At 38.6% G+C, this 24,727-nt stretch overlaps 1 protein-coding gene across 1 annotated transcript in view; it reads left to right on the top strand.

Annotated features, from left to right (window-relative positions):
- The window catches only part of LRP2 (LDL receptor related protein 2), a 242,363-nt gene that overhangs the window by 141,126 nt on the left and 76,510 nt on the right, over window positions 1–24,727 (top strand). Inside the window, exons 32-43 of the mRNA XM_019633298.1 lie at window positions 2,132–2,241; window positions 6,013–6,190; window positions 8,404–8,617; window positions 9,730–9,969; window positions 12,215–12,403; window positions 14,030–14,950; window positions 15,087–15,252; window positions 15,819–15,977; window positions 17,097–17,386; window positions 18,568–18,771; window positions 19,842–20,084; window positions 24,078–24,203. Coding sequence (XP_019488843.1) covers window positions 2,132–2,241; window positions 6,013–6,190; window positions 8,404–8,617; window positions 9,730–9,969; window positions 12,215–12,403; window positions 14,030–14,950; window positions 15,087–15,252; window positions 15,819–15,977; window positions 17,097–17,386; window positions 18,568–18,771; window positions 19,842–20,084; window positions 24,078–24,203 — 3,040 coding nt within the window. The remainder of the gene's footprint in view (window positions 1–2,131; window positions 2,242–6,012; window positions 6,191–8,403; window positions 8,618–9,729; window positions 9,970–12,214; window positions 12,404–14,029; window positions 14,951–15,086; window positions 15,253–15,818; window positions 15,978–17,096; window positions 17,387–18,567; window positions 18,772–19,841; window positions 20,085–24,077; window positions 24,204–24,727) is intronic.

Below are 24,727 nucleotides of genomic sequence, written 5' to 3'. Positions count from 1 at the left end.
TCCATAAAGAACCTATGAGAATAATGATCCAAAGGTAGATTGTTCTTTTAGTGCTTTTATTGGTTTTCTTCTTTGGTGATATCAATTGTGACTCTTCCAGGAGAATGTTAGATTGCTTACGAAAACAAAAGCAGTGCTCACTTACCTGTTTTTCAGGTACAAAATCCTTTCCAGCATAAGAGTAGTTCACATTTAATTCCCATGTGAAAATAAAAGAGAAACATTTAAGAAATAGTTTTCCACTAGGGGTAGCTGTGTGCACATTCACTAAAAGCAGTGTTGTAGCTGAAAAGTGAAGTCTACAGAATGACTGTCTGAGAGAGAGCTTGATATATTCCAAAAAACAAGGAAGGAACTTTCCTTTGAACTAAAGAGATCATTTGGCCTAGGAAAAGTGGAGAAATTGTAGCAGAAAGAGGCAAACTGAAAACAGAAAAATCCAAGTAGTCCAAGTAGGAGGAGAGAAGGGAAGATATTAAACAGGTGAGAGAAAAATTTAGAGAGAAGAGTGAGGGAGAGAAGAAGTGTGTGTGTGTGTGTGTGTGTGTGTGAGAGAGAGAGAGAGAGAGAGAGAGAGAGACAGAGAGACAGAGAGACAGAGAGAGAAACATAAACACAGACTCACAAATAACTATTTGCACCGAAACACAATTTTATAGAAAAATCTTCATGCAAATCAACAGGCATTTTCTAAGTTTTTACTAGTTGTTTCTCCTCTCAGACGCATATTAAAATAGCCTTGTTCCTATAAGAAACTGCCTCTAGTCCAGTAATCCATATCTTTCTGTGATGTGTCAGGGTTCTGTTAACATTGTGATTATAACAATAATAGCAATAATAATTCAAAATAGATAATATTGAGAAAGCCAATAAACCTTTCAGGCTTCTTTTTCATCATCTGTTATGTGGGCAAATAATGGTATCTATTTCACAGGATTATTGTAAAGAATGAATTCAATAATGCTTAGTATAATTCCTGGTACATACATAGTAAACGCCCAATAAATGGACCAATGAAAAAAATAGGAAACATGGGCCGGCCGAGTGGCGCGTTGGTTAAGAACTGGCTTGAGATGCCAGAGGGCCCCGGTTTGGATCCCACATATGAGGGCCAGTGACACTGCCCTCTACAGCTAAGATGCTGAACAACAGCTCGACTTGGAGCTGGGCTGCCGTGAGACGGCGTGGGCTGCAGTCCCCTGCTGCAGTGGGCTGCCATAAGCTACCGTGTGTAGCTGGCAGCCAGCGTGAGTGGCCAGCAGCCACCGTGAGCAGCCGTCCAGAAGCCGGTGACTGATCTGCCTCACCCGGGAAGAGCGCAATGATGGTGCCAGCTTGGGCCAATGAAGCAACATCCTCCACAACTAGACTGAAGAACAAAACAACAGCAACTTGTCTGTTCCCCTTCCCCCGATTCCCCAATAAAATCTTTAAAAAAAGAAAATATTTATTAAACACAGTTTTGCCAGGTTTTGTGTTGAGTGCTTTACATGACATATCATAGTCTTGTGAGCTCTAAGCAGAAGGTATCAATATCATCCACATTGTAATGATAAAGAATCTAGATTCAGAGAGGTGAATTTACTTGTTTGTCAGACCTGGCAGGCGGGTATTTGAACTCTTTGGTTTTAACTAAGCTGTTAACTTGGAACAGAATTCACTTTAACTCTGAGTAAATTCGCACTGTTTGACAACTGTGTTGTAGTGATGGTCCACTGGATGTGATGGCCCAGTCACTGGGGTACAGGAGAGCTGTGGGGTTACCATTTGTCTTCCAGAGTTTTATCTTTTTCTGACAGCATTTTTGTAGTTTCTCTCTGGCAGTGATTTTTCTATGTCCACGCATTTGAATCTTTCTTTTATTTCATACACATTTCCTCTCCTGAAATTTTAGTAGAATTAAAAATAGGAATTTGAGAGGTGATTTTGCTTTCCTTAGTTTCATTTTCTATTGAGCCGATTCCTCATAGCCCTGAAATGCAATTAGGAATTATCTGAACCTCACACAAACCCTCCCATTCACCCCTAATCATGCTTTAGAATTGTTGTGTGTGTTAAGTTCTCCTTCATCTCAGTTTTCTTTGTTTTCCTCTTATGAAACACAGTTCTAATAAATGATTTTATGTCTTAGGTTTTGACACTTCGGGGAGATGTCAGATATGGAAAAACACTTATTACCAATGATGGAACAGCTCTTGGAGTTGGTTTTCCAGTTGGCATAACTATTGATCCTGCTAATGGGTGAGTGTTCAAAAATGGCTCACTCCTATACAACACTGTTTTTGTAAGTGTTATGGTCTGATAAAATGGAAGGTTTCAAACTTAAGACATTTTCTGATTTCATATGCCAACATTTGAAAAATATACATCAGTGAGGAAGAGAAATAGCTCTGTGTTTTATTTAATGTGATAGATATGTATTTTTTTTTCTGTTCTTCAAATTAATTACACTGGACTGAAAATTAATTCCAAACAAGCAAGAATTTCAGGAACTTTAAAGTAGAATTATACATTCTGACTTTGAGTGTATGTGGAAAGCTTTAAGGGGGTTGATTACATTTGAAATAGGCCTTGAAAGATGAGAAAGCTTCCAGTAGATGGAGACTGTGTTGCCTCTGGGTAGTTGTACTTGAAGCCCAGTGAATGTTGAAGGTGTAGAAACATGGTGGTATTTAGCATGATTGTGTAGAGGGCTGGAACCTGAGGCTTAGGGTAGGGTGCAGTTGACCAGATGGGAAATACAGTAGTTAAAGATATTTGGGGACAAATCATGGAGAGACTTTAATGTCATGCTGAGCAGCTGCACTTTATTTTTTTTGAGAAATAAGGCGCCACCAGGGAATTTGGAGGAAGGGAGTGATAGAACTAAATTTGTATTTCAGAAAGATTGCTTAGTATTGGAATGGATGGGACCAGGGGCAGGGAGAACAGTTAGGAGAAAATTGAATTAGTGGATAGAGATTAGAGTCCTCTAGTTTGTTTGATCAGTTATTCAATTTGTTGCTCTACTATATTGTATTGTAAATGAGAAATAATCAATTGTAAAATATGAGCAGTGAATTTTTTTTTTTTAAAGAGCTAGCCATTGCATTCCAAGTGGATTTTGACTTTTTGTTTGAAAGTGAGCAGATTCTCAGGCCTGGAGGGGAACTGAAGAGCTAATTTGTATTAGTTCTCTGCTTCAAATAAAGGTGATGTGCAAATCAAACCCATTCTTAAAGGGTACTAAAAGCAAAAATTCTACTCTATGATTGCTGGATTGTCCTGTTTTTCAATTATGCTTTCTAGAAGAAGGGCCATCTTAGATTTAAAGTACCACTTTTGAAACTCAAGCTTATTTACTATTTATTTTTCATTCATCAAACACTTATTTATTATGCTCCTATCGTTGGGTGGTCTATTAGTTTGGATCAGTTAACTATTGAAACAAACTTCAAAATTTATAATGGCTCAAAGGAAGTTTATTTGTCTTTCTTTTGGGTAGTGGAGTTTGGGCAGAAGGCCTGAAGAAGTTTGACTCCACACAGTCATTCAGTGACCCAGGATGATGGCGTCTTCAGTAGGAGACTTTCAGAGTCACCTGGGTATTGACATCTTTGAGCTGTAAAGGAAAGAACATTCAGGAATGTGCTGGGTAGTTTTATGGGCCAGGCCTACAAGTGGTGCATACCACTTCTGCTCCCATTCCTTCAGCTAGAATTCAGTCACATGACCACAACTAACTGCAAGGAAGGCAGGACATGTAGTCCAGCTTTTTACCAAGAAAGAAGAGGAAGACATTGATTTTGGCAAGTGAAAGCAGCCTCTTACAAGGTCTGGGGGATGTGGGTAACTACAAACATTATTAAAGACATAATCTGTAACTTTGTAAGCTTAAGAATTTGTAATTTAATGAGGAGGATAAGGCCTATGCATAGACACCAATAACCCAGGTTTATATATGATTAAAAGCCATAAAAGAGGCTAAAAAAGTTGGTTTGAGAGTTCTGCAGAGAGACATTTTCAGGTTGATGGAGTGATGCCATTTGGACTGGATATTAGAAGATACATAGAATTTCACTAGGCAGAGCAGGCTTTGAAGATACCTCCCTTTCTGTGAGGGAAGGACGTCAAGAACATTGACAGAGTAAGGACATGTTCAGGCCTAAGAGCAGGCCAGTTGGATTGGGAGGCAATGCAGAGCTTAGAATTTGGTCAGAGGAAGTGGGAAGGGAAACGGGATAGAAACTCATGGATATAATGTCTTGGATATTCAGTAAAAGAAACACGAGAAAGTTATGGTCAATGTTATTGAATCAATTGCTGCAAAAAAATACTTCTGTGGATGATCACTAATAAAGGGCTGAGGCAATTATAGAGTTGCTGGTTACATTTGAGAGAGGATGTTCATTAGAGCTATAAAGGAGCTAAAGAGGGAAAGGAAGGTGAGGAAGTGTGACCATTTTTAGGAGTTTGGTATTGAAAAATTAGGAAAAGATAAATGTGTATCCAATGTAACAGATTTTTTTTTTTAGAATAGAGAAAGCTGAGAATATTTTTTAAGAGCAGATGAAAGATAAATTATGGAGAAATAATTGAGACTGAGAATTATGGGCCAGGAATTAGAAATGTATGAAGAGTAGGAATGACCTTGAAAGAACCTATATGAGGAACATGATGTGAAGTCAGCTAAGAGTGAGCATTCTCAGCTAGGATTGGGTAGCTTGAATTTTTAGTGAACTCAGAATTCACAAGAGTTTTGTGACTTTGTGCAGCATATTTTGGTAGCCTGGCTTGGGAGAGGAAAAAGGCAATAATGGGAGGAACGTAGGGTTAGCGATTAGCAAGATAGGCACAATGAAAGATAAAGAGAATAAATGAGAATATTGTTAAAATTGTTACACATGAGGTCTAGGCATGGAAGGACTGGAGGTCTGGGAGCTCTGGCAAGTTTTAAGGGCAACGAAGATTCAATAGGAGAAATAGGAATAGGGAAGAGATGGGCAAGTTTGGTCAAAGAGAATTTCAGAGTTTGAGAACTTAAGAGGGAGAGAAGTTGAGAGTTGAGGATGAGGTTCACGGGATGGGTATATTGGATTGGTGGTGGAAGAGGTATGCAAATAAATAAAGATGATTGGAATGAAGGAGTTTCAGGACTTGTGAGAAAAAAGTATAAAAGGATTGTCTATGGGCTATAGCAGGAGAAGAGATAGAAAGGAGTTGAAACTCGGATTCAAGTCTAGAAGTTATGTCCTCGATGGAAATAGAAAGCAGCCCTTCATATATTTTGATGAACTTTCATGTATCATAGAATTGGTAATTCTGTATGGCAATTAGGGTTCAAGTGTGCATATTGAGTCTAGTTAGTTCATTGGTCTCACTGTGAAATGGAAAGGTAAGAAACAGTTGTATGTACTTCCTGATACCATCATGCTAATGGGACTCTGCTCTCAGAAAAATGTTACTCATACTTTCTACTATTTTTTGAGTTAAGTTTCAAAACTTTTTACTTTTCATCACAGAGATCAGATTAGATAGGAAAGTAGCTGATCTTGTGGTAGATGATGATTTGGAGAATGAAATGTGAAGCCTGAGAGGTGAGCAGGGAGGTACCCGACAACGTTTATTTACATCAGCTTTGCCTTTCCCAGGGTGCTGGGCAGTATGCGATTCTTTGAAAGGGATTGACTACTGATGGAGGCTTCTTCTTAGTCATAAGCTTTCCACCTATCTGACCAAGCTAAAGGGTCACCCACCAATGGAAGATGCTAGCCTCCTGGTTACTTACCATTTAAAATGATCTCTACCCCAATAATAACGAGGAAGTATACAGACATAGATAGAACACTGCTTAAGCACTCTTCCACACATTGTATATTAGAAGACATTGATGTGTCAGACTTCCTCCATTGAATTGTATGCATCTCAAAGACATAAAAACACACCTTTTCATTTAAAGATTTGAATTAGAGATGCTATTCACTTTAATCTGCCTTCTGTCTCAATAAATGTTGGTGTTTTTCATGGTTGTAGGAAACTGTTCTGGTCAGACCAAGGCACTGACAGTGGGGTTCCTGCCAAGATTGCAAGTGCTAACATGGATGGCACCTCTCTGAAGACTCTCTTCACTGGGGACCTTGAACACCTAGAGTTTCTCACCCTTGATATGGAGGAGCAGAAACTCTACTGGGCGGTCACCAGCAGGGGAGTGGTACGAGCACCCTTTTTGTCTGTTAGTCATCATTGCTGAGCTTGCGTAGCTGACACTGGTTGTCCCGTGTTGTCTGACAGTGGTTCTTGAACAATCTCACGTGGGAACTTGTACCAATGTTTTATTGCCCTTTCTCCCAATAACTTCTTTTCCTTGAGCAAATCTTGCTCTAGCTGAAGTCCAGTTTTCTATAGTATGTGCATAGTTTCTTATAGAATAAGATTTATTGTATTACTGTTTCATTCAAGATGAAGTAATTCAATTTCTTATTTCTTATTTGTCCATTAAGAGCCATTTCTTTCATGTTTTAGTGACTTCAGTGCTTTTCTTTGAAAGTCCTCTAGGCTCTCCACTTGTAGAAACCAAGAAAAAACATATTTAGCAAACTTCTGCACTCAACCTCCCCTCATAGCTACATATTGGGTTGTTGGAAAAGCCAGGACTCATTTTTGCAACAAAAAACATAGAAAAAATGTCATGACTTTTCCGACAACCCAATATTGTTCTCTAATGTAATAATATGGTTGAACATATGTGAAAACCCCTTTACTGATAATTTTAAACTCTAATGTTGAGTTTATTATATTCTGCAATAAAAAGCAGAAACTATATCATTTCATACACTCACAGAAATAAGATTTGATCTTCACTGCTGTGCTCAAGCAGCTGAGCTGGGACTAGGCACATAGAAGGTGGTCAATAATAATTACTGATAAATTAAAATATTGCTTCGGATATGGAATTGAATGTGTGCTAGTCTCTTCCTTGCTTTTTTAACAGCAGTGATTTCAGATCTGTCTTTGACCTTGGTGCTGTGCACAGTATTGTACAGTAGATTTTGTTTTCAGTTCATGATCAGTTTGACAAGTACTAATCTCACTTCTAAAATGTACTTGTAATGGTGGTATACTTTGGGGTTTAAAAACAAGTAGTGATGTATGTGAAAGCACTTTACAGACTTCGATGCACGTGTGCAGTGATGAGGAAGCTCTTGTCACGTGGTATGATTTCTGCATCCAACTTAGCATGACCCACGCAGTACTCACCATCTCCCTCCCTAGTTCTACTTCTGATCTGCCCGTCTGAATCTGTGAGCCTGTTAATGGTGCGACTCTCCATCATATTTCCTCTTCTAGAATCCACATACTTTTCCTTCACTCTAACAACCAGATTCTTATTTAATCATCTCAAAATCCTGGTAATTTATCCTTTGCCTCTTTCCTCAGGTCCAGCCTTTTTCTGCCACTCCACCATTCTGAGCCGCTACTCTCTAGCCTTGACTAGACCATGGCCCTCATTACTGGACCTGCTTTTATGATGGAGACATGTTGTCTTCATCAAACCACAACAAATAGGTTAGATCACTACTCAGCCTAGAACCCTGGCCTCGAGGGGTAGCTCCAAACACTTCACTCACGCTTGCTCAGCTGACCTGGTCCAGATTACTTCTTCAGTGACTGCCTTACAAACTTATCTTCCCTGTGCTCTTGTAACTGCTGGGATCCCTTGTCCAGTGAGGCAGTGAGCGAGGCCTTGTTTGTCTCTCTTGCCAGTACTCAGCTCACATCCTGGCACAGAGGAGGCACTTGAGGCACGTTTTCGGAATGAAATCAAACCAGTGTTGTCTATAGTTTGTTTTTCTTCCAATAGCAGACAACTTGTCATTTTCCACTGGAACGCCGTTCTTGTGTTCTTTTCCAGTTTACCAAGTCATGTTGACTAAGGCTCGCTACCGGTTCTGCTAGAACAGTGTTACCCTTTGCCCCATCCAGTCTTGCTGTCTTCTGTGATTGTATGGAGCACATTTCCTATCCCCTTTGCAGAAATTGTTGGTGAAGATGTTAAATGTGGGATCAGTCAACTATGTAATAGCGCACAGTTATTCATTGAATGTGTATCCTTGACCAGGATATCAGATGCAGGGATGAAGGAAGTTTAGGCCCCTTTCCTTCACCATGTGATCTGAGAAAAGTTGACTGACTTACTCAACTCCAGCTTCATTATCTGTGAAATGGGCACAAAGACATTTGCTGGATCTACTGCTCTGTGCAGTTGTGACTATCAAATCAGAAAATAGCTATGAAAAATCTCTGTAAAGGATAGAGTGCTGTATAAATGTGAGGTGTTATTATTATTATTAAGAGAGTATTAGTTTTAAATGTTTGTCTCATTTCACCATGAATCAGTCAATAACAAAAATTCTGATCTTTTAGATTGAAAGAGGAAACGTGGATGGTACAGGTAGAATGGTCCTGGTAAACCATCTTTCTCATCCCTGGGGAATTGCTGTCTATGGGCCTTTCCTTTATTATACTGATGAACATTATGAGGTCATTGAAAGAGTTGACAAGGCCACTGGGTCCAACAAAGTAGTCTTTCGAGATAATACTCCAAACCTGAGGGGCCTTCGAGTTTATCACAGACACAGTAAGTATTTGTTACTGAAACATATATGTTCATGGGTGAACAATATATTTACATCTACACATTTACACATATAAACATATGCCCATACACAGACCCATGTACATACACATGCATGCAAATGATATTACTCAAAATGTTTAAAAAATGATAACCATGTCTTTAGCATGGCTAAGTGTCAAAGACTAATTTGACATCTGAAAGGCCAGATTGACTTCAGAGTCAGTTTATGTCCATTCTTTCCCCATCTCTTTAAACTCCTGATTTTTACTTTTGCTTCATAGCACTCGCTGACATATTATCCTATTTGTTTATTTCCTGTGTTTCGTGTTAGAATGTAACCTCCATAAGGACAGTCATCTTGTCTGTCTTGTTTCTTGCTCTCTACCCAGTGGCTAGAATAGTTCTGGCATATTGAATTGCTCATTAAATGTTAGTTGAATGATTGCTGGGAAAACATTAACAGGGTAGAATTTTTAATCTTAAAAGAAATACTCTTAGATGTTTCCTGTTTCAACATATTTTTAAAGAAATAATCTAACTTTTGACTTGACTCTTTAAATTAGCATTATATCATCTAGAGATTATTTTTTTTATGGTTTTGACATATTTTATAGCTTTTAGTCTCTAACCAACGATTATCAGTTTGCTGTCCTGTAACAAGTTTGCCACTTGTTGTTTATATTTATTGCATGTGAAAAAAAAAACACCTTTAAATGCTCTTATTAATATACTTTATAAAAAATGCACATCGCATTGTTGATCATGTATTTAAACTGATATAATTTTAAATGCCAGCACATAGACCAAGAGGGAAAAAAAATTTAGAATTTGTATACTGACCCCCTTAATTCTTACAAGATTTGTGGGAGAAATACAATTGATGCTCCACTCTCTCACTGTTACTTCGTAGTTGTGGTCTTGCTTTCACACCTTTCGGTGTTAGTTGTATAAGCTCTAGTTTCTCTAATACTGTTTTGAGTTTGTTAACTCAGATACAATATTTTCTTATTAATTTTTATAATGAATTATTTGGTTCCTTAATTTTGAATGTTTGAGATGGAGAGGCAAGTATGTAGGGTGAAAACTTACCAACTGATGTTGATTTCCTATAGATTCTGCCCAGTCCTCAAATGGCTGTAGCAACAACGTGAATGCCTGTCAGCAGATTTGCCTGCCCGTGCCAGGAGGGCTGTTCTCGTGCGCCTGTGCCACTGGATTTAAACTCAATCCTGATAATCGGACCTGCTCTCCATATACTTCTTTCATTGTTGTTTCGATGCTGTCTGCAATCAGAGGCTTTAGCTTGGACTTGTCAGATCATTCAGAAGCCATGGTGCCAGTGGCAGGCCAAGGTATGCCAACTCCAGTATAAGTAAGATTTGACTCCACCTGGTGCCACGTTGAAATCCTTGGTGCTGCCATAAAGCATTTTTCCATGTTTGGATTCAACACATAATGAAGCTTGTCTTTCCCTTGAAATTGGATCAGCCTCAGGTGGTTCTCAAACTTGAGTGTGCATCACAATTGGAAGGCTTGTTGAAACACAGATCTGGGCTCCACCCCCAGATTCTCTGATTTAGTATTATAGTCTGGGGTAGGGCTAGAGAATCTGCATTCTTAACAAGTTCCCAAGGCAGCTGATGTTGCTGGTCCATGGACCACCCTGAGAACGACAGGCCTAGAGCAATATAGAATGTAGCATGAGATCACAAGAAGTATTCCAGAGTTGGTGGTCAGAAGAACTGTACCCTATTTCTGACTGTTAATGGAGATTTAGGGTAAAAGTATACTACTATTTAGAATAGCAATGAAATAGTCCCCAATCTGATTTTAGTAATATACATTTGATGAGTTGAGTATTAGTCTCTCCTTAATAATTATATTTTTGCAGCACTTTATGCTTACATACCCTGAACATATAAAATGATCACTTGCTTCCTAGATGAGCCAAGAGGTTTCTAGGTGTATGTTACCACGAGAGGAACTCAGGGTTTAGTAGCATCATAAGGAGTATGTCACAGGCTAATGATAGAAATAAAAAGCAGGAAGGGAAGAAAAAAGGATGAAGGGAATGAAGGGGTGAGAGAAATGGTCAGAAGAGACAGGAAGCATATGGTGAAAGGTGTCAGCGTTCTGGCCGCACATGCTCCTGCGTGATGACCGTATTCACATGTACTTATGACTCATCTTTGTTTTTCCATATGTACAAAGTTACGCATCTGAGTTAACATCTTGAAAGATGTTATAAAACCAATCATTTTTTTCTTCCAATTTTTTATTTTGAATATTTCAGATACAGAAAAGTTGAAAGATACAGTAAACATCCTTAAACTCTTACCTAGATTAAACAATTGTTAACATTTCACCACATTTGAGCTCCCAATTTTTGTGTGGTTGTTTGTGGGTGTGTATGCATGCGTATACATACATTTTTAATGAACTTTTTGAAAATAAATCACAGATATCATGATACTTCACTCCTACATACTTTAGCATGCAGCTCCTAAGGGCATTATCATCTAATATTCATAGTTATATTTCTCCAGTTGGTCTCAGAATATTTTTATAACTGTTGTTTTGTTCCAGCCAAGATCTAATAACGATTCATACCTGCCCATACCATTGTATTTGGAATGTCTCCTGGTGTCATTTAAACTTTTACACAATTTACAGCTTGTACTTCCCATGAAATGAAAATTAGGTATAATTGTTTGATTAAATTGGGATGGAACACATTTGGCAAGAATACTTCATAGGTGATGCTGTGTACTTGATACAGAACCTTTTTAAGAACACAATGTCACTTGTTCCCCTCTTTGTGGTTCTTAAACTTAATCACTTGGTTAAGGTGGCCACCGAGAAATCCCAACCTTTTAATGTAACAGTGTGCGTGTATTTTTCCCTTTGTAACTTGTGTGAAATCTTTGGGGTCACACTTTGGCACCCTATGAATACCTTGTTCCCCAAGTACCTTTTACCCATTAGTTTTAGCAGCTATTAATGATCCTTGTTTGAAATGATTAATTAGGATTGCAAAATGGTAATTGTTTTATTCTATCATTTCTTCTACATGTATTAGGTAATATTCTTCTAGGAAAACTGTCCTTTTTACCCAGTTAATCTTTAAAATATATTTATTATCACTGTGAAACTCAAGAGTTTTATTTTTTTAACTCAATGTGTTATACATCATTTAACATATTTACTCTTCTGCTGCTCCAGTTGGTCCATTTTGGCTAGGGGGCCCCACTCCAAGTGGCTGTCTGTGTTCTTTGGACATGATCTCATTCATGTTTGAGCACTTCCTTGCTTCCTGGTATAATGAGGTGCTCCAGGCTCACCCCATACTCTCCCACCTCAAACTATCACCAGCCGTTTCTCCCAGGAGCCAGTGCTCTTTATTGTGAGAAATGTGAGAAACCAAGATCTGGGTGGTAGGTGTGCGTGTTGCGCCTGGGAAACAAATGGTTTTATTTTGTAATGGGGGCATAGTCAGAGCAGGCGGTTGGCATTGAGGGTTTGAGAGGAAGGGCAGACATTTAGAAGTTTTATTTCCAGCGAGAGCCTTGTTTCATGATCTTTTCTTAAATGTTCCAGGACGAAACGCACTGCATGTGGATGTGGATGTATCTTCTGGCTTTATTTATTGGTGTGATTTTAGCATCTCTGAGAAATCGTATAATGCAATCCGTAGAGTCAAACCAGATGGATCTGGTTTTACAAACATCATTACCCAAGGAATAGGAGAAAATGGAGTGCGGGGTATTGCAGTGGATTGGGTAGCAGGTCGGTAAGCTGTATAGTGATTTCATTGAAAGGCCTTTTGTGTTTGTATCTCTACCATCTTATTTTATGCTAGAAAGTTTAGTCTAACATTATATATGCATCAGAGCTGTTTCTCTGATATTAAAATATAAGGTAAACCATGAAATGGAAATCACTTATTTTAAAGCTGAGCACGTTTAGCTGCAAAATTCTTAATTGCTTCCTCTTGTTAATGTATAAAATTTCTTTGATCATTAGGCACTTTACTGTCGTTCTGTTGAATTGAAATGCCTGGCCCAATATTACATTAACTTAGTTGTATTGATTCATGTACTTAATTTTGAACTACAACTCATTTTTAAAGCCACACTGAGAAACAAATGTATTAAATGTATTATAATTTTTAGAATATAATGCCATTGTATAAAAATAGGTATCATTGAGTGTTACGAAGCTTAGTAAGTAGACATCACATAGAAATTCTAAAATGTATTATAAAAATCTAGGTACTATAATAAGAGTTTATTGCAAATAGTGACTGTGGTAATATGGTCAGTAACGGCTTTAATTGGGTTTCTAAATCCCATTCCTGATCACAAATTTACTGTGTTATTTATGAGGGTCAGTGATCTGTGGCCTATCGTCTAAATGCAGCACAAGTGCCTATTGTAAGTTAAGTTTTACTGGAACACAGCTATGCCTATTTGTTTATGTATTGTCTATGGCTGCTTTCATGTTAAAATGGCAGAACTGAGTACTTGTGAAAGAAATTATATGGTCTGCAAAGCGTAAAATATTTGCTCTCTTGCCCTTTATAGAAAAAGTTTGTCAATCCTGGATTAAAGAATTGGAGTATACAGATAGTGTAATTAGAGATAGGGAATGAAAACAGTAGATCAGTAATATTGCATATTGGCCTGATTACTTTAGAGCAGTTTTGAGTCAGATATAGGAATAAAGTAGATATGCCTTGGTAGATAGTTTAATAGACTTTCAACTACATGGAATCAATTTGGGATCACTCTCTACTCATTATACTGTCTTCACACTATAGCCTTTTTGTTCTAGCATTTACACTGTCCTGTAATGCTCAAAGGCAAATGCACTTTTGTTTTGGTGGCCTTAGGAGGTCCATGTGATGAGAACATCTGTACTAGTTAGAAAGGCTAGGAAAAGATCTCATGTTAACACTAAGCACAAAGATCATTTGATGACATTGATTGATCCATAATCTGAGATCTTGCTGGGTCCCCCTCTTTACTCCTTTCATCATGTTGGAGTAGAAGTTATGCATGATAATGTATATTTAGATTCAGGTGTTAAACATTCAGGTAGAAGAGGAAAGACATTCTGGAAAATACACGTTTCAGTAGAAAGCACGTTATGACATTTGCTATGAATTCTAATGTGCTTTAGAAGATGAAGATAGGCATGTTCTCTTTTAAATCTGAAGAAACAACCTCTTTAGATCCTAAGAGCTAATATTTATTTTTCTAAGTCTAAACTGAGACATTTATCATCTTGGAAAAGACAATATATACTGAGCCAAACCTCAAGCTTACATATTTTGTTCCGAATTTGAAGAGGTATCCTCTTTTGTTCTTCTTGGTTTTCCATTCATCAACATGCTCTTTCATTTTCCTGTAGAAAATCTTTATTTCATCAATGCTTTTGAGTCTGAAGCACTGATAGAAGTTCTGCGGATCAATACCACCTACCGCCGTGTTCTCCTTAGAGTCACAGTGGATATGCCCAGGGATATTGTTGTAGACCCCAAGAACAGATACCTCTTCTGGGCTGACTATGGGCAAAACCCAAAGATTGAACGTTCTTTTCTTGACTGTACCAATCGAACTGTGCTTGTATCAGAGGGCATTGTCACACCACGGGGCTTGGCAGTGGACTATAGCAGTGGCTACATTTATTGGGTTGATGATACTTTAGATGTGATTTCAAGGATCAATATTGAGGGGAAGGAACTGAAAGTGATTCGTTATGGCAGTCGTTACCCAACTCCTTATGCCATCACTGTTTTTGGAGATTCGATCATATGGGTAGACAGAAATTTAAAAAAAATCTTCCAAGCTAGCAAGGAGCCAGGGAACACAGAACCGCCAGCAGTGATAAGGGACAATATCAATTGGCTAAGAGATGTGACCATCTTTGACCAGCATGCCCAGCCCCGTTCACCAGCAGAGGTCAACAACAACCCTTGTTTGGAAAATAATGGTGGATGCTCCCATCTCTGCTTTGCTCTGCCTGGATCGCAAACCCCAAAATGTAGCTGTGTTTTTGGGATTCTGGACAGTGATGGCAAGAGTTGTGCCATTCCAAAAGAAAATTTCCTCATCTTTGCCTTGGAGAATTCCTTGGGAAGCTTACACTTGGATCCTGAAGACCATAGCCCACCTTTCCAAGCAATAAGTGTGGGAAGATATGCCATGGCCCTGGACTATGACAGCATAAATAACAGAATTTACTTCACACAAAATTTAGAAGCTAGACATGGTCAGATTTCCTACGTCACCATGAATGCAGGGATCAGTTCTCCTGTTGTCATTGCTTCAGGTAAGTGCACTCCAGGGGCAGCTTATCTTGGAAGTACACACAACAGGATCAATACACGTGGATGACCTGGTAATTCTAAAATGCATATTGAGACTTTAATGTCTTTGTGTATGTGTGTTTGTTGGTATGTGTCCAGATATAGGGACTACTGATGGCATTGCTTTTGACTGGGTCAATAGAAGAATTTATTTCAGTGACTACACCAACCAGACAATTAACTCCATGGCTGAGGATGGGTCTAAGCGCACTGTGATAACCCACGTTACAAAGCCAAGAGCAGTTGTGTTAGATCCCTGCGGAGGGTATGCCATCGTCTTCTTTATCATATTTCTGTCTACTTATTTCTGCAGGGAGGGAGGCCTGAAATTATTTTATGTTTGTAGAGGGCCAACATTTTAAGGGGCTTGTCACACTGTAGCCACAGATTCAAGGGTGAAAGATCATGAGCGACTTCACCTGGAAAGGAAATCATACTGATGCTAGAAAGGTTGGCAGCATACTGGAAAATCAATGCTCTGACTCAGTAAATCCCTTTTTGAGCAAGTTAGTAGGTAAGAATGGAGTAGGGTTACATTTGCCATGTTAATGTCAATTTACAGTTAAAGAATGCTGCCATTCTTTTTTTTTTTTATATATATATAACTTTTTTTTTTTAAACTTTAATAGGGAACAATGTGTTTTTCCCAATCTAGTTGTGGAAGGTACAGCTCACTGGCCCATGTGGGAATTGAACCAGCAACCCTGTTGCTCAGAGCTCGCACTCTAACCAACTGAGCCACTTGGCTGCCCCCCTGCCATTCCTTTTTAACTAAATAAAATTATTAAGTTCCTTGTGGTGAATTAATTATGACTCCTTTTGGATGACTAGGTACATCTACTGGAGTTCCTGGGGTACTACTGCCAAAATCGAGAGAGCCACACTGGGAGGAAATTTCCGGGAACCCATTGTGAACAGCAGCCTGGTCTGGCCCAGTGGGCTCACTGTGGACCATGAGGAAGACCTCCTGTACTGGACAGATGCTAGTCTGTATGTGTCGCTGGTTATTCATACGGGTGTTAATAAGGAGAGTTTTCCTACCGTTTCCAAAGAAGAGAGATTTGCATAATGGATGAAAATAAAATATGCCAAATGGACATGGCCAAATAGTAGAATCACAGTTTTATGAACTATATGCTAGCTTGGTGAATATACCAGTGCAAAGTGATCTATGTTCATGAGATTGAATAATTATGAACTAAAAGGCATCTAACGATGCCTTACTTGAGTTATTTTCAGCTATAATTACAAATGGAATCACTCAGTTTATAATCTACAGGCCCCATGTAACTACCATAAAATATGAATGACTTTTAAATGCACACCAATATTTTCTCTGGGCTTTAGCGTTCAGTGTCTTATAAAAATGTTTTCCTTTACTCTTGACTTTTGGTCATCTTCTCAAATAGATTCTTCTTGAGCCAGCTCTTCTCAGCCAGTTTCATAATGTTTTCCTTAGAAACTTTTGTCAACTCTGATTTTATATTTTATGTACTTCTCCAAATAACCCCTGAAATTATTCACATTCCAATCATCCTAATGGAATAGTTGAAGAGATGAGATGATTTTGTTTATTATGGCTGCCGTCTACATGTCAGGAATCTTAATTTTTCTTGTTTATAGTATTATGCTTTTGGTCTTGTGACACTGAGCACCTAACAACCTGATCTCTTCTTCATTTTCTCATTTGAAACAAAGCAGTGTCTAAATTTAGATTATTCCAGGTAAATACCTGAAGTTACTTGGTAAATGACAAATCGAAAAAGTCATAAGGGAATGGGAAGGGAAAAGTAGTTAACATTTTATTGAGTGATTTTTATGTGCTAAACATCGAGTTCCATGTATTATTTCATAATATTCTCCTATTACTAATGTGAGCCTTGTTCCATTTATAGGATTACTTGTAGGTTATATTAATATTTGGAAATCAATGATTTATATAGACCATTGTTTGATAAGCAAACCACCAGAAGAAACATTTTTTGTCGGCACATGCTCTACTTGAGAAGAAAGTTGAGGGCTTGTGTAAAGCAATGGTTGGGCCCAGACACTGGGCTGCCGAGTATCCTTTCTGTATTACAGCATTTTGTTTTTTAAACTTTGTTTTAGGCGCAAGATTGAACGCAGCACTCTAATGGGCATAGAGCGTGAGGTCATTGTCAGCACAACCTTTCGTCCCTTTGGCTTGACTCTCAATGGCCAGTATATTTACTGGACTGACTGGTCCACAAGAAAAATTTACCGAGCTAACAAATATGATGGGTCAGGCCAGACTGCAATGACCACAAGTTTTCCCTTTCGGCTGACGGGTATTCGCTTTGTTGCAAAGGACCATCCACAGCAGTGTAGCAATCCTTGCGACCAGTTTAATGGGGGCTGCAGCCATATTTGTGCACCAGGTAAGGCATTGCCCATGGATATAGAATCAAGGAGAGTAATAATAATGATGACAACTGGTAGGGAAGCCAGAAGAAATATTAAGCTCTAACAGGAGAACAAATTTTCCTTGATTTCAGGTTAATTAAAAAGTAGATTTGGGGGGTTGTATGTTGAGAGGAAGATTTTGACAGTTTGTTTTCCTCTTAGATATGGAGCCCTCTTACGAAGGCATTTAATTAATGGAGGTAGAAAGAAAGATGGGGGTTTGGCTGCCACACTTTATGACTTGAATAGAAATTCCATCAATGAGCTTACCTTTCTTATAAAAGGATTTAATTCTTTCACTTAGGAGCTACTATTTATAATTTGAAATTTCTGGTGATATGCTGTGTGATATGTGTTTCATAGTATGTTTTGTACAGAACAAGAAATTCTTAGGAAGATGTGCCTTTTGATACTGTTGCTTTGCATATTTTGCCCTGGAGGCAGAATCATTGTAGTTGTTTCAGTGTAGATGAGAGGTAGTTTTTTTTTTTAAGATTTTTATTGGGGAATTGGGGGATGGGAACAGCGCTGGAGAACTGGGGAAGGGGAATAGACAAATTGCTTTTCTTTTGTTCTTCAGTCTAGTTGTGGAGGACGTTGCTTCACTGGCCCAAGTTGGCACCATCATTGCGTACTTCCCGGGTGAGGCAGATAGTTGCCGGCTTCTGGACGGCCATTCACAGCGGCTGCTGGCTGCTCATGCTGGCTGCTGGCTACATACGGTAGCCCGTGGCAACCCTGCTGCAGCAGGGGCTGCAGCCTAGCCATTGCTGGTGGCTCATGGCAGCCCAGCTCTGGGTTGAACTGTTGTTCAGCATCTTAGCTGTAGAGGGCAGTGTCACTGGCCCTCATATGTGGGATCTGAACTGGGGCCCTCTGGCGTCCCAAGCCAGCTCTTAACCAACACGCCACTCGGCTGGCCTGAGAGGTAGTTTTTTAAAGGTTAGGGTGAATTAGCCACATTTATTAATTGGTGGTGGTTCTTCTTGATGGAAAAATGACTCAGAATGTAGTTGAAGGGTTGATGGGAACAGTTTCCATGGCTTGTCTTATAGCACATTTCATATACAAGCTGTTACCAGTGCTATCCTGGAGGAGAAAATATGACTGGTTGCTGCACAAATCCTTTGTTTTTTCTGGGCCTACTTTTCTTCAGGGCCAAATGGTGCTGAGTGCCAGTGTCCACAGGGGCACCACTGGTATCTGGCCAACAACAATAAGCACTGCATTGTGGACAATGGTGTACGGTGTGATGATCCCAATTTCACCTGCCTCAATGGGCACTGCATCTTGGAGCAGTGGAAATGTGACAACAACAATGACTGTGGGGATGGCAGTGATGAGCTGGAGAGTGTCTGTGGTGAGTTGGACTCTTGGAGCGTTTGTTAGGAGCTAACGATGTCTTTATGTCAAGGGTGTGGTACAGAATCCTGCCGTGTGTGAATAGGTTTGAACTTTGTGCCTAAGCATCCTGTTAGAACTGAAAAATATTTACTCTGAGACTCCAGACTGCATTTCTGCTAAATCACATATAAGCTGATATACAGGGGGTGCCAAAAAAAAAATGTATACACTTGACTTGTATTCATCTTTTGGTATTGACATATATTGAGTATTACAATTTTAATAGAATTTTTTCCTTTCTTAAAATGTGTATATGTTTTTTGACACTCTCTGTCTATGCCATGGAGTTGTGTTTGATGCTTTATTAGAAAGCCCCTCTGTAGTGGTTAAGAGCAAAGGTGCTGAATTAAAATCCTGACTATGCCGTTTACACAATCTGAATAGCCCTGGGAAAGTTACTCAACCTCTCTGGGCCTCAGACATCTCATCTGTAAAATGGAGCCATTATTAGGATTCTTTTGAGATGTAAGAGAAACAATATATAAAAAGAAAGCACGAGGCTTGATGTCTGTTAAGGGTGACTTAGCATGGAACTAAGAGCTCCAATAGATGATTATTATCATTTTATTAATTTTCATAGAAGAAGGATCATTAATTCAATAATTTTACCAAAATCTTTCCCAATATTCAGCTTCTATCTGAAAGGGGTAAGTAAAACAGTGGACTTTCTTAGGGCTTTCTGAGGTTGGTTAGTGAACTTTTTCTAGTAGATTGTATAGGGGCGAAGAGTTTTGTTTTCTCCAAAGAAACTGTATTTCATGCTTTTCTGTGACTGAGATAAACTTTTAAATTGAGATGATAGAGAAATGGAGTGACTTTGCCATTTGCTTAAAAAAAAGCATCCAACATATTTTGCTTCATCTAACTAATTTAAAGTGTTGTCTCACTTTGCATGCAGTCCATTTTGCAGCCGTTTTTGCCTTGGAAGGTAAACTCAAAGTGTCTATTTTATTTGATTGCATCTTTTTAGAAATTAGGATGGTGCTTTAATCAAGAAGTTTCTTCACTATGTTTTCTTCCTTTTAGCGTTTCACACTTGCCATTCGACGGCCTTCACCTGTGACAATGGGCGATGTGTCCAATATCGTTATCGCTGTGATCACTACAATGACTGTGGTGACAACAGTGATGAGGAAGGTTGCCTGTTCAGTGAATGTAATGCCACCATGGAATTTACTTGTAATAATAAAAGGTGCATACCTCTTGCGTTTGTCTGCAATGGTGTAAACAACTGCCATGATAATGATACTTCAGATGAGAAAAATTGCCGTAAGTTTACTTAAGTACTTATTGTGCTTTGGGGTCTGAAGTCTTAGATCATAAGAGATGAAATTTTTATATAAAATCAAAGCCTTTCCAAAAAAAGTATTCATCTAAAACATAATTTCATTTAAATGTATCTACTAAATGATTTTTAAAAAACAACCCTACTTAATATTTTAATTATTCACCTAAATTTAATGGACTCATACAACTATTGACTATTTAAATAACCTTAAATATTTTATCCTTGGTTTATATATCTGTCAGTTTAAAATTTCATTGGACAAAATTTTTTATTGTGTTAAAGCTTCACCAACAGTTACTGACAGAAATTATTGCGTAAATGTGTTGTGGTTAATGTTTGTTGTGCAAAAAGCTATACAGTGCAGTGTTGACTGAAATGACCTGTCTTTTTTTTTTAAGATTTTTTTATTGGGGAATTGGGGGGATGGGAACAGTGCTGGGGAATTGGGGGAAGGGGAATAGAGAAGTTGCTGTCGTTTTGTTCTTCAGTCTAGTTGTGGAGGACATTGCTTCACTGGCCCAAAATGGCACCATCATTGCGCTCTTTTTGGGCGAGGCAGATCAGTAGCTGGCTTCTGGACGGCCGCTCATGCTGGCTGCTGGCTACACATGGTAGCCCTTGGCAACCAACTGCCCCAGGGGCTGCAGCCTATGCCCTCGCTGGCGACTAACGGCAGCCCAGCTCCAGACTGAGCTGTTGTTCAGCATCTTAGCTGTGGAGAGCAGTGTCACTGGCCCTCATATGTGGGATCCGAACCGGGGCCCTCTGGCGTCCCAAGCCAGTTCTTAACCATTGCACCACTCGGCCGGCCCATGACCTGTCTTTTTATTTTTTCTGGTAAATTGCTTTCTCATTAATTGATTTTTTTTCCAAAATTTCTGGGGTTTGCCCTTTAGCATCTTGGGAAAACAAAAGAGCAGAGTGTAAGTTCAAATATATTTTCAGTTTAGATGCATCTACATGCTCTGCTGCTTTTGTAGGTAGAGTTACCACAATATTTATTTGGATATGCTTTTAAAAGAGCTTTTTCTTATGGAAAGTTTCAATTATACACCAAAGCAGAAAGACTAATATACTTTACCCATCATCCAGGTTCAACATGGCCAATATATTTCATCCATCTCCCTCCACTGTTTTTTCTGAGTATTTTACAGCTGCTCCCAGACATGCATATTAGTGATAAAGACCTTTTGAAAAATGACTACCATGTCATTATAATGCCTACTAAATCACAATACTTAATTAATGTCCTCTAGTACTCAGCCCATATTCAAATTTTTCAGTTACCCCAAAATGTCTTTTTACAGTTGTTTTATTCAAATTAAGGTTCAGACAGTCTACACATTGATTTTGATTGTTATAACTCTTACTTTTTTTAAATTTGGGGAATTGGGGGAGGGGAACAGTGTTGGGAATTGGGGAGGGGGACCAGCCAAGTTGTTGTTCTTCAATCTTAGTTGTGGAGGATGCCAGTTGCCATTTGGCTGCCCCTTGGCAGCTCATGGCCTCTAGCTCAAGGTGCTGTGTTAAAATCTTAGATGCAGGTGGGCGTAGCCAACATCCCATGTGGGAGTCGAACCAGCAGCCTCGTTGTTAAAAGCGCATGCTCTATCCACTGAGCCATCCGGGCGGCAGCTCAGCTCAAGGTGCCGAGTTCAGTCTTAGTTGTAGGCTGGGGTAGCCCACCATCAAACAGGCAGGTCTTGTTGTTAGGAGCATGTGCTCTCACCAGCTGAGCCATCCTGCCACCTGTTGGCAGCTCAGCGGCAGCTCAGCTCTGGCGCAGCATCACTGGCCCATGTGGGAATTGAACCCACAGCCCTGTTGCTCAGAGCTCACCCTCTTAAGCTAACTCAACCAACTGAGCCACTCCGCCAGCCCTGATTGTTATAACTCTTTAGTATCTTTTATGCCACAAGTTTCCATTGTTTTAAAATGCCATTGAATTGTCTTGTGGAATGTTCCACATTCTGGATTTGACTAATTGCATAACTGAGCCATTTAATTAGTTACTTTACTCCTCTTATTTCTTACTGGTATTTAGACCTCGAGGTTTGAATACATTAGGTTCAATTTTTTGGTTAAGAATACTTCGTTGGAACTGTGTATGTCCTGTTGCATCACATTATAAGGCACATGATCCTTGATTTTTCCACTTAAAGTGACGATAAAATTAATTAGTCTATTTAGAAGTCAGCCTGAATCTTCTTCCCTTAGGAAGCTCCCATCAAAGCTTCACCCAATGGCTTTAGCATCCAGGGATGGTTGTTCCAGAAATCCATTATTTCTTTTAGGGTTACAAAATAGGCATTTAAAAATTCTGTTATTCCTTCCACATTGATTAGCTGAAGGTCCATAAAGAAGAAATTTCCCTTATCAACTGTTTTGTTACCCTGAAATACAATTATGCAGGATAAATGTGTTTGATTCTTTCTCTGTTTTTTTCAGTCTTCAGAATAATGCATTGGTGAATAAGGAGCTCTAAGTTTTTGTTTTGTTTTTAGTATTGTATTAAATTCATGGATTTTACATATTTGATGAGTCTTAATGCAGTGAAGTCATTTATTCTTTTGGGTGTTCAATTATCCTATGTCAGGACAGTGGGAGCCCTGCTTAGTTAGACATGGTCCATTTAGTTTTCAATAGCTTAGATTTGTATTAGGTTGTTGGAAAAGTCATGATGTACTTTTTCTGTTTTTCATTGCAAAAATGCGTCATGACTTTCCTGACAACCCAATACATTTCCTGTCTCACACCTGGAAGTAACTATATCCAAGGAGACCTCATTTCTTTCATGGTATTTAAAAATTACTGTAGGGTTGGGGCACTCATTCCTATTTGGTTTTCATTGCTTCTAAGCCTTTTCAGGGGCTAGGACTAGGAAATATAATTTTTTACGGTAAAATATAAATTTATAATGGTATTTTCCATTTTAATTTAAGATTACAAGTTTTTTACCTAACTTCTTAGATTTTATAATCATGCCTCTTAGGCTAAAAAACTTGGTTTCTAATAATATTAACATAATGACTTATTTGCTTTATTCTACATAATTTTAAAACAACCACACAAATATTACCATTACCAATGAATCTACTAAGTGTAATTTAAGATTTTAGGTCCTTGTTCTTAGATTATTTCCTTCTAGGGATATGCAGTTAAAAATACTGGTTTTAAAGTCCTTTGAATTTTTTTCTCTGTATGGTTATGCTATCAACTTGATTTACTATTACCTTCATTTGTTACTATTTACAAATTTTAGAATATACTATCTTTTCCCCATTTTTATTTCATTGATTTTATTTATTCAAAATAATGTACATGGTTCCAAAGTCAAATTGATATGACAAGGTACATTCACAGAAGTCTTTTATCCTTGTCCTCTTCACCCTGTTCCCTCCTTACTATTCTCAGTCCATCCACAGGGGTGACAATTTTCATTATTTTTTCATTGCTGTTTTTAATATAATCCTCTCTCTCTCTCTCTCTCTCTCTGTGTGTGTGTGTGTCTTTCTCTCCCTACACACATGCACACACACGTGCACACAAACATCATTGTTTTTCTTACATAAAAGTTTATTTTGAACCACACTTTCTTACTATTAACACTGTATCCTAGAGATCATACTATCATTCAGTATATCATTTTTATAGCGACATATTACTCCATTGTGTAGATATACCATAGTTTATTTAATTAAGAGTTGGGACTCTCCTTGATGCTATTAAATAATGGAAATGACTTAAACTGCAAAGCAAGCCTCGCCTCCCCTCCTTGCAGTATCAGCTGGAAATATCTTTCTTTACTGCAGAGTATGTGACATAAGTGTCATGAATCATATTTCTGTGATAGCTTTCAAAGTGCCTCCCTTTTGATGGTTTGAATTCTGCAAGAGATCTGTTAGTATGGACATCCTTTGTGGTATATATGTGCTGGACATGTCCCAAATGTTTACCTGGTTTTCTTTTTCAAGCTGATCGCACCTGCCAGCCTGGATTCACAAAATGTCACAGTACAAATATTTGTATTCCTCGTACTTACTTGTGTGATGGAGACAATGACTGTGGAGATATGAGTGACGAAAGCCCCACCTTTTGCGGTAATATAAGCCTGCTTCTCTTTCTGTGGCTCCAGGGATGTATGTCTTCAGCTAACACAAAGATATGTGGCCTGGGTGTATGGGCTGATTTCAATTTGTCATCTCAAATTGAACTTGTACATAACTGCAGCAGGCAGTTACTTTAGGATGTGATTGGAGCGGCATAAAAAGCCCCTCTCTGTTCTCTGGCTGGAGGCCCCACTCCATATATTTCCCCAGAGACCTGCTCTGATGCCTAACCTTCTATAATTGCAGAGCCATTTTTCTGAAAGTTGAAGGCCTTTTGTCTTCAGGAACTCTAAGGATAATTTGCATGTTAAGCCATTATATTTACTCTTAATATAGTTATAGCGAACATTCACACTTAAAGAGTTTTTCTATTTTTAAATATGTTTGAATTTCAGAAACCTTTATTTCATATTTAGCAATTTTTTTTTTTTTTTTTAGCTGAGCCATCCTGCTACCTATTGGCAGCTCAGCGGCTGCTCAGCTCGGGCTGGACTCGAACCGCTGTTGCTCAGAGC

This window comes from Hipposideros armiger, unplaced genomic scaffold, assembly GCF_001890085.2.
Source record: "Hipposideros armiger isolate ML-2016 unplaced genomic scaffold, ASM189008v1 scaffold_1283, whole genome shotgun sequence".
Taxonomy (NCBI): Eukaryota; Metazoa; Chordata; class Mammalia; order Chiroptera; family Hipposideridae; genus Hipposideros; species Hipposideros armiger.
This window is presented reverse-complemented; position numbering and strand designations above follow the sequence as displayed.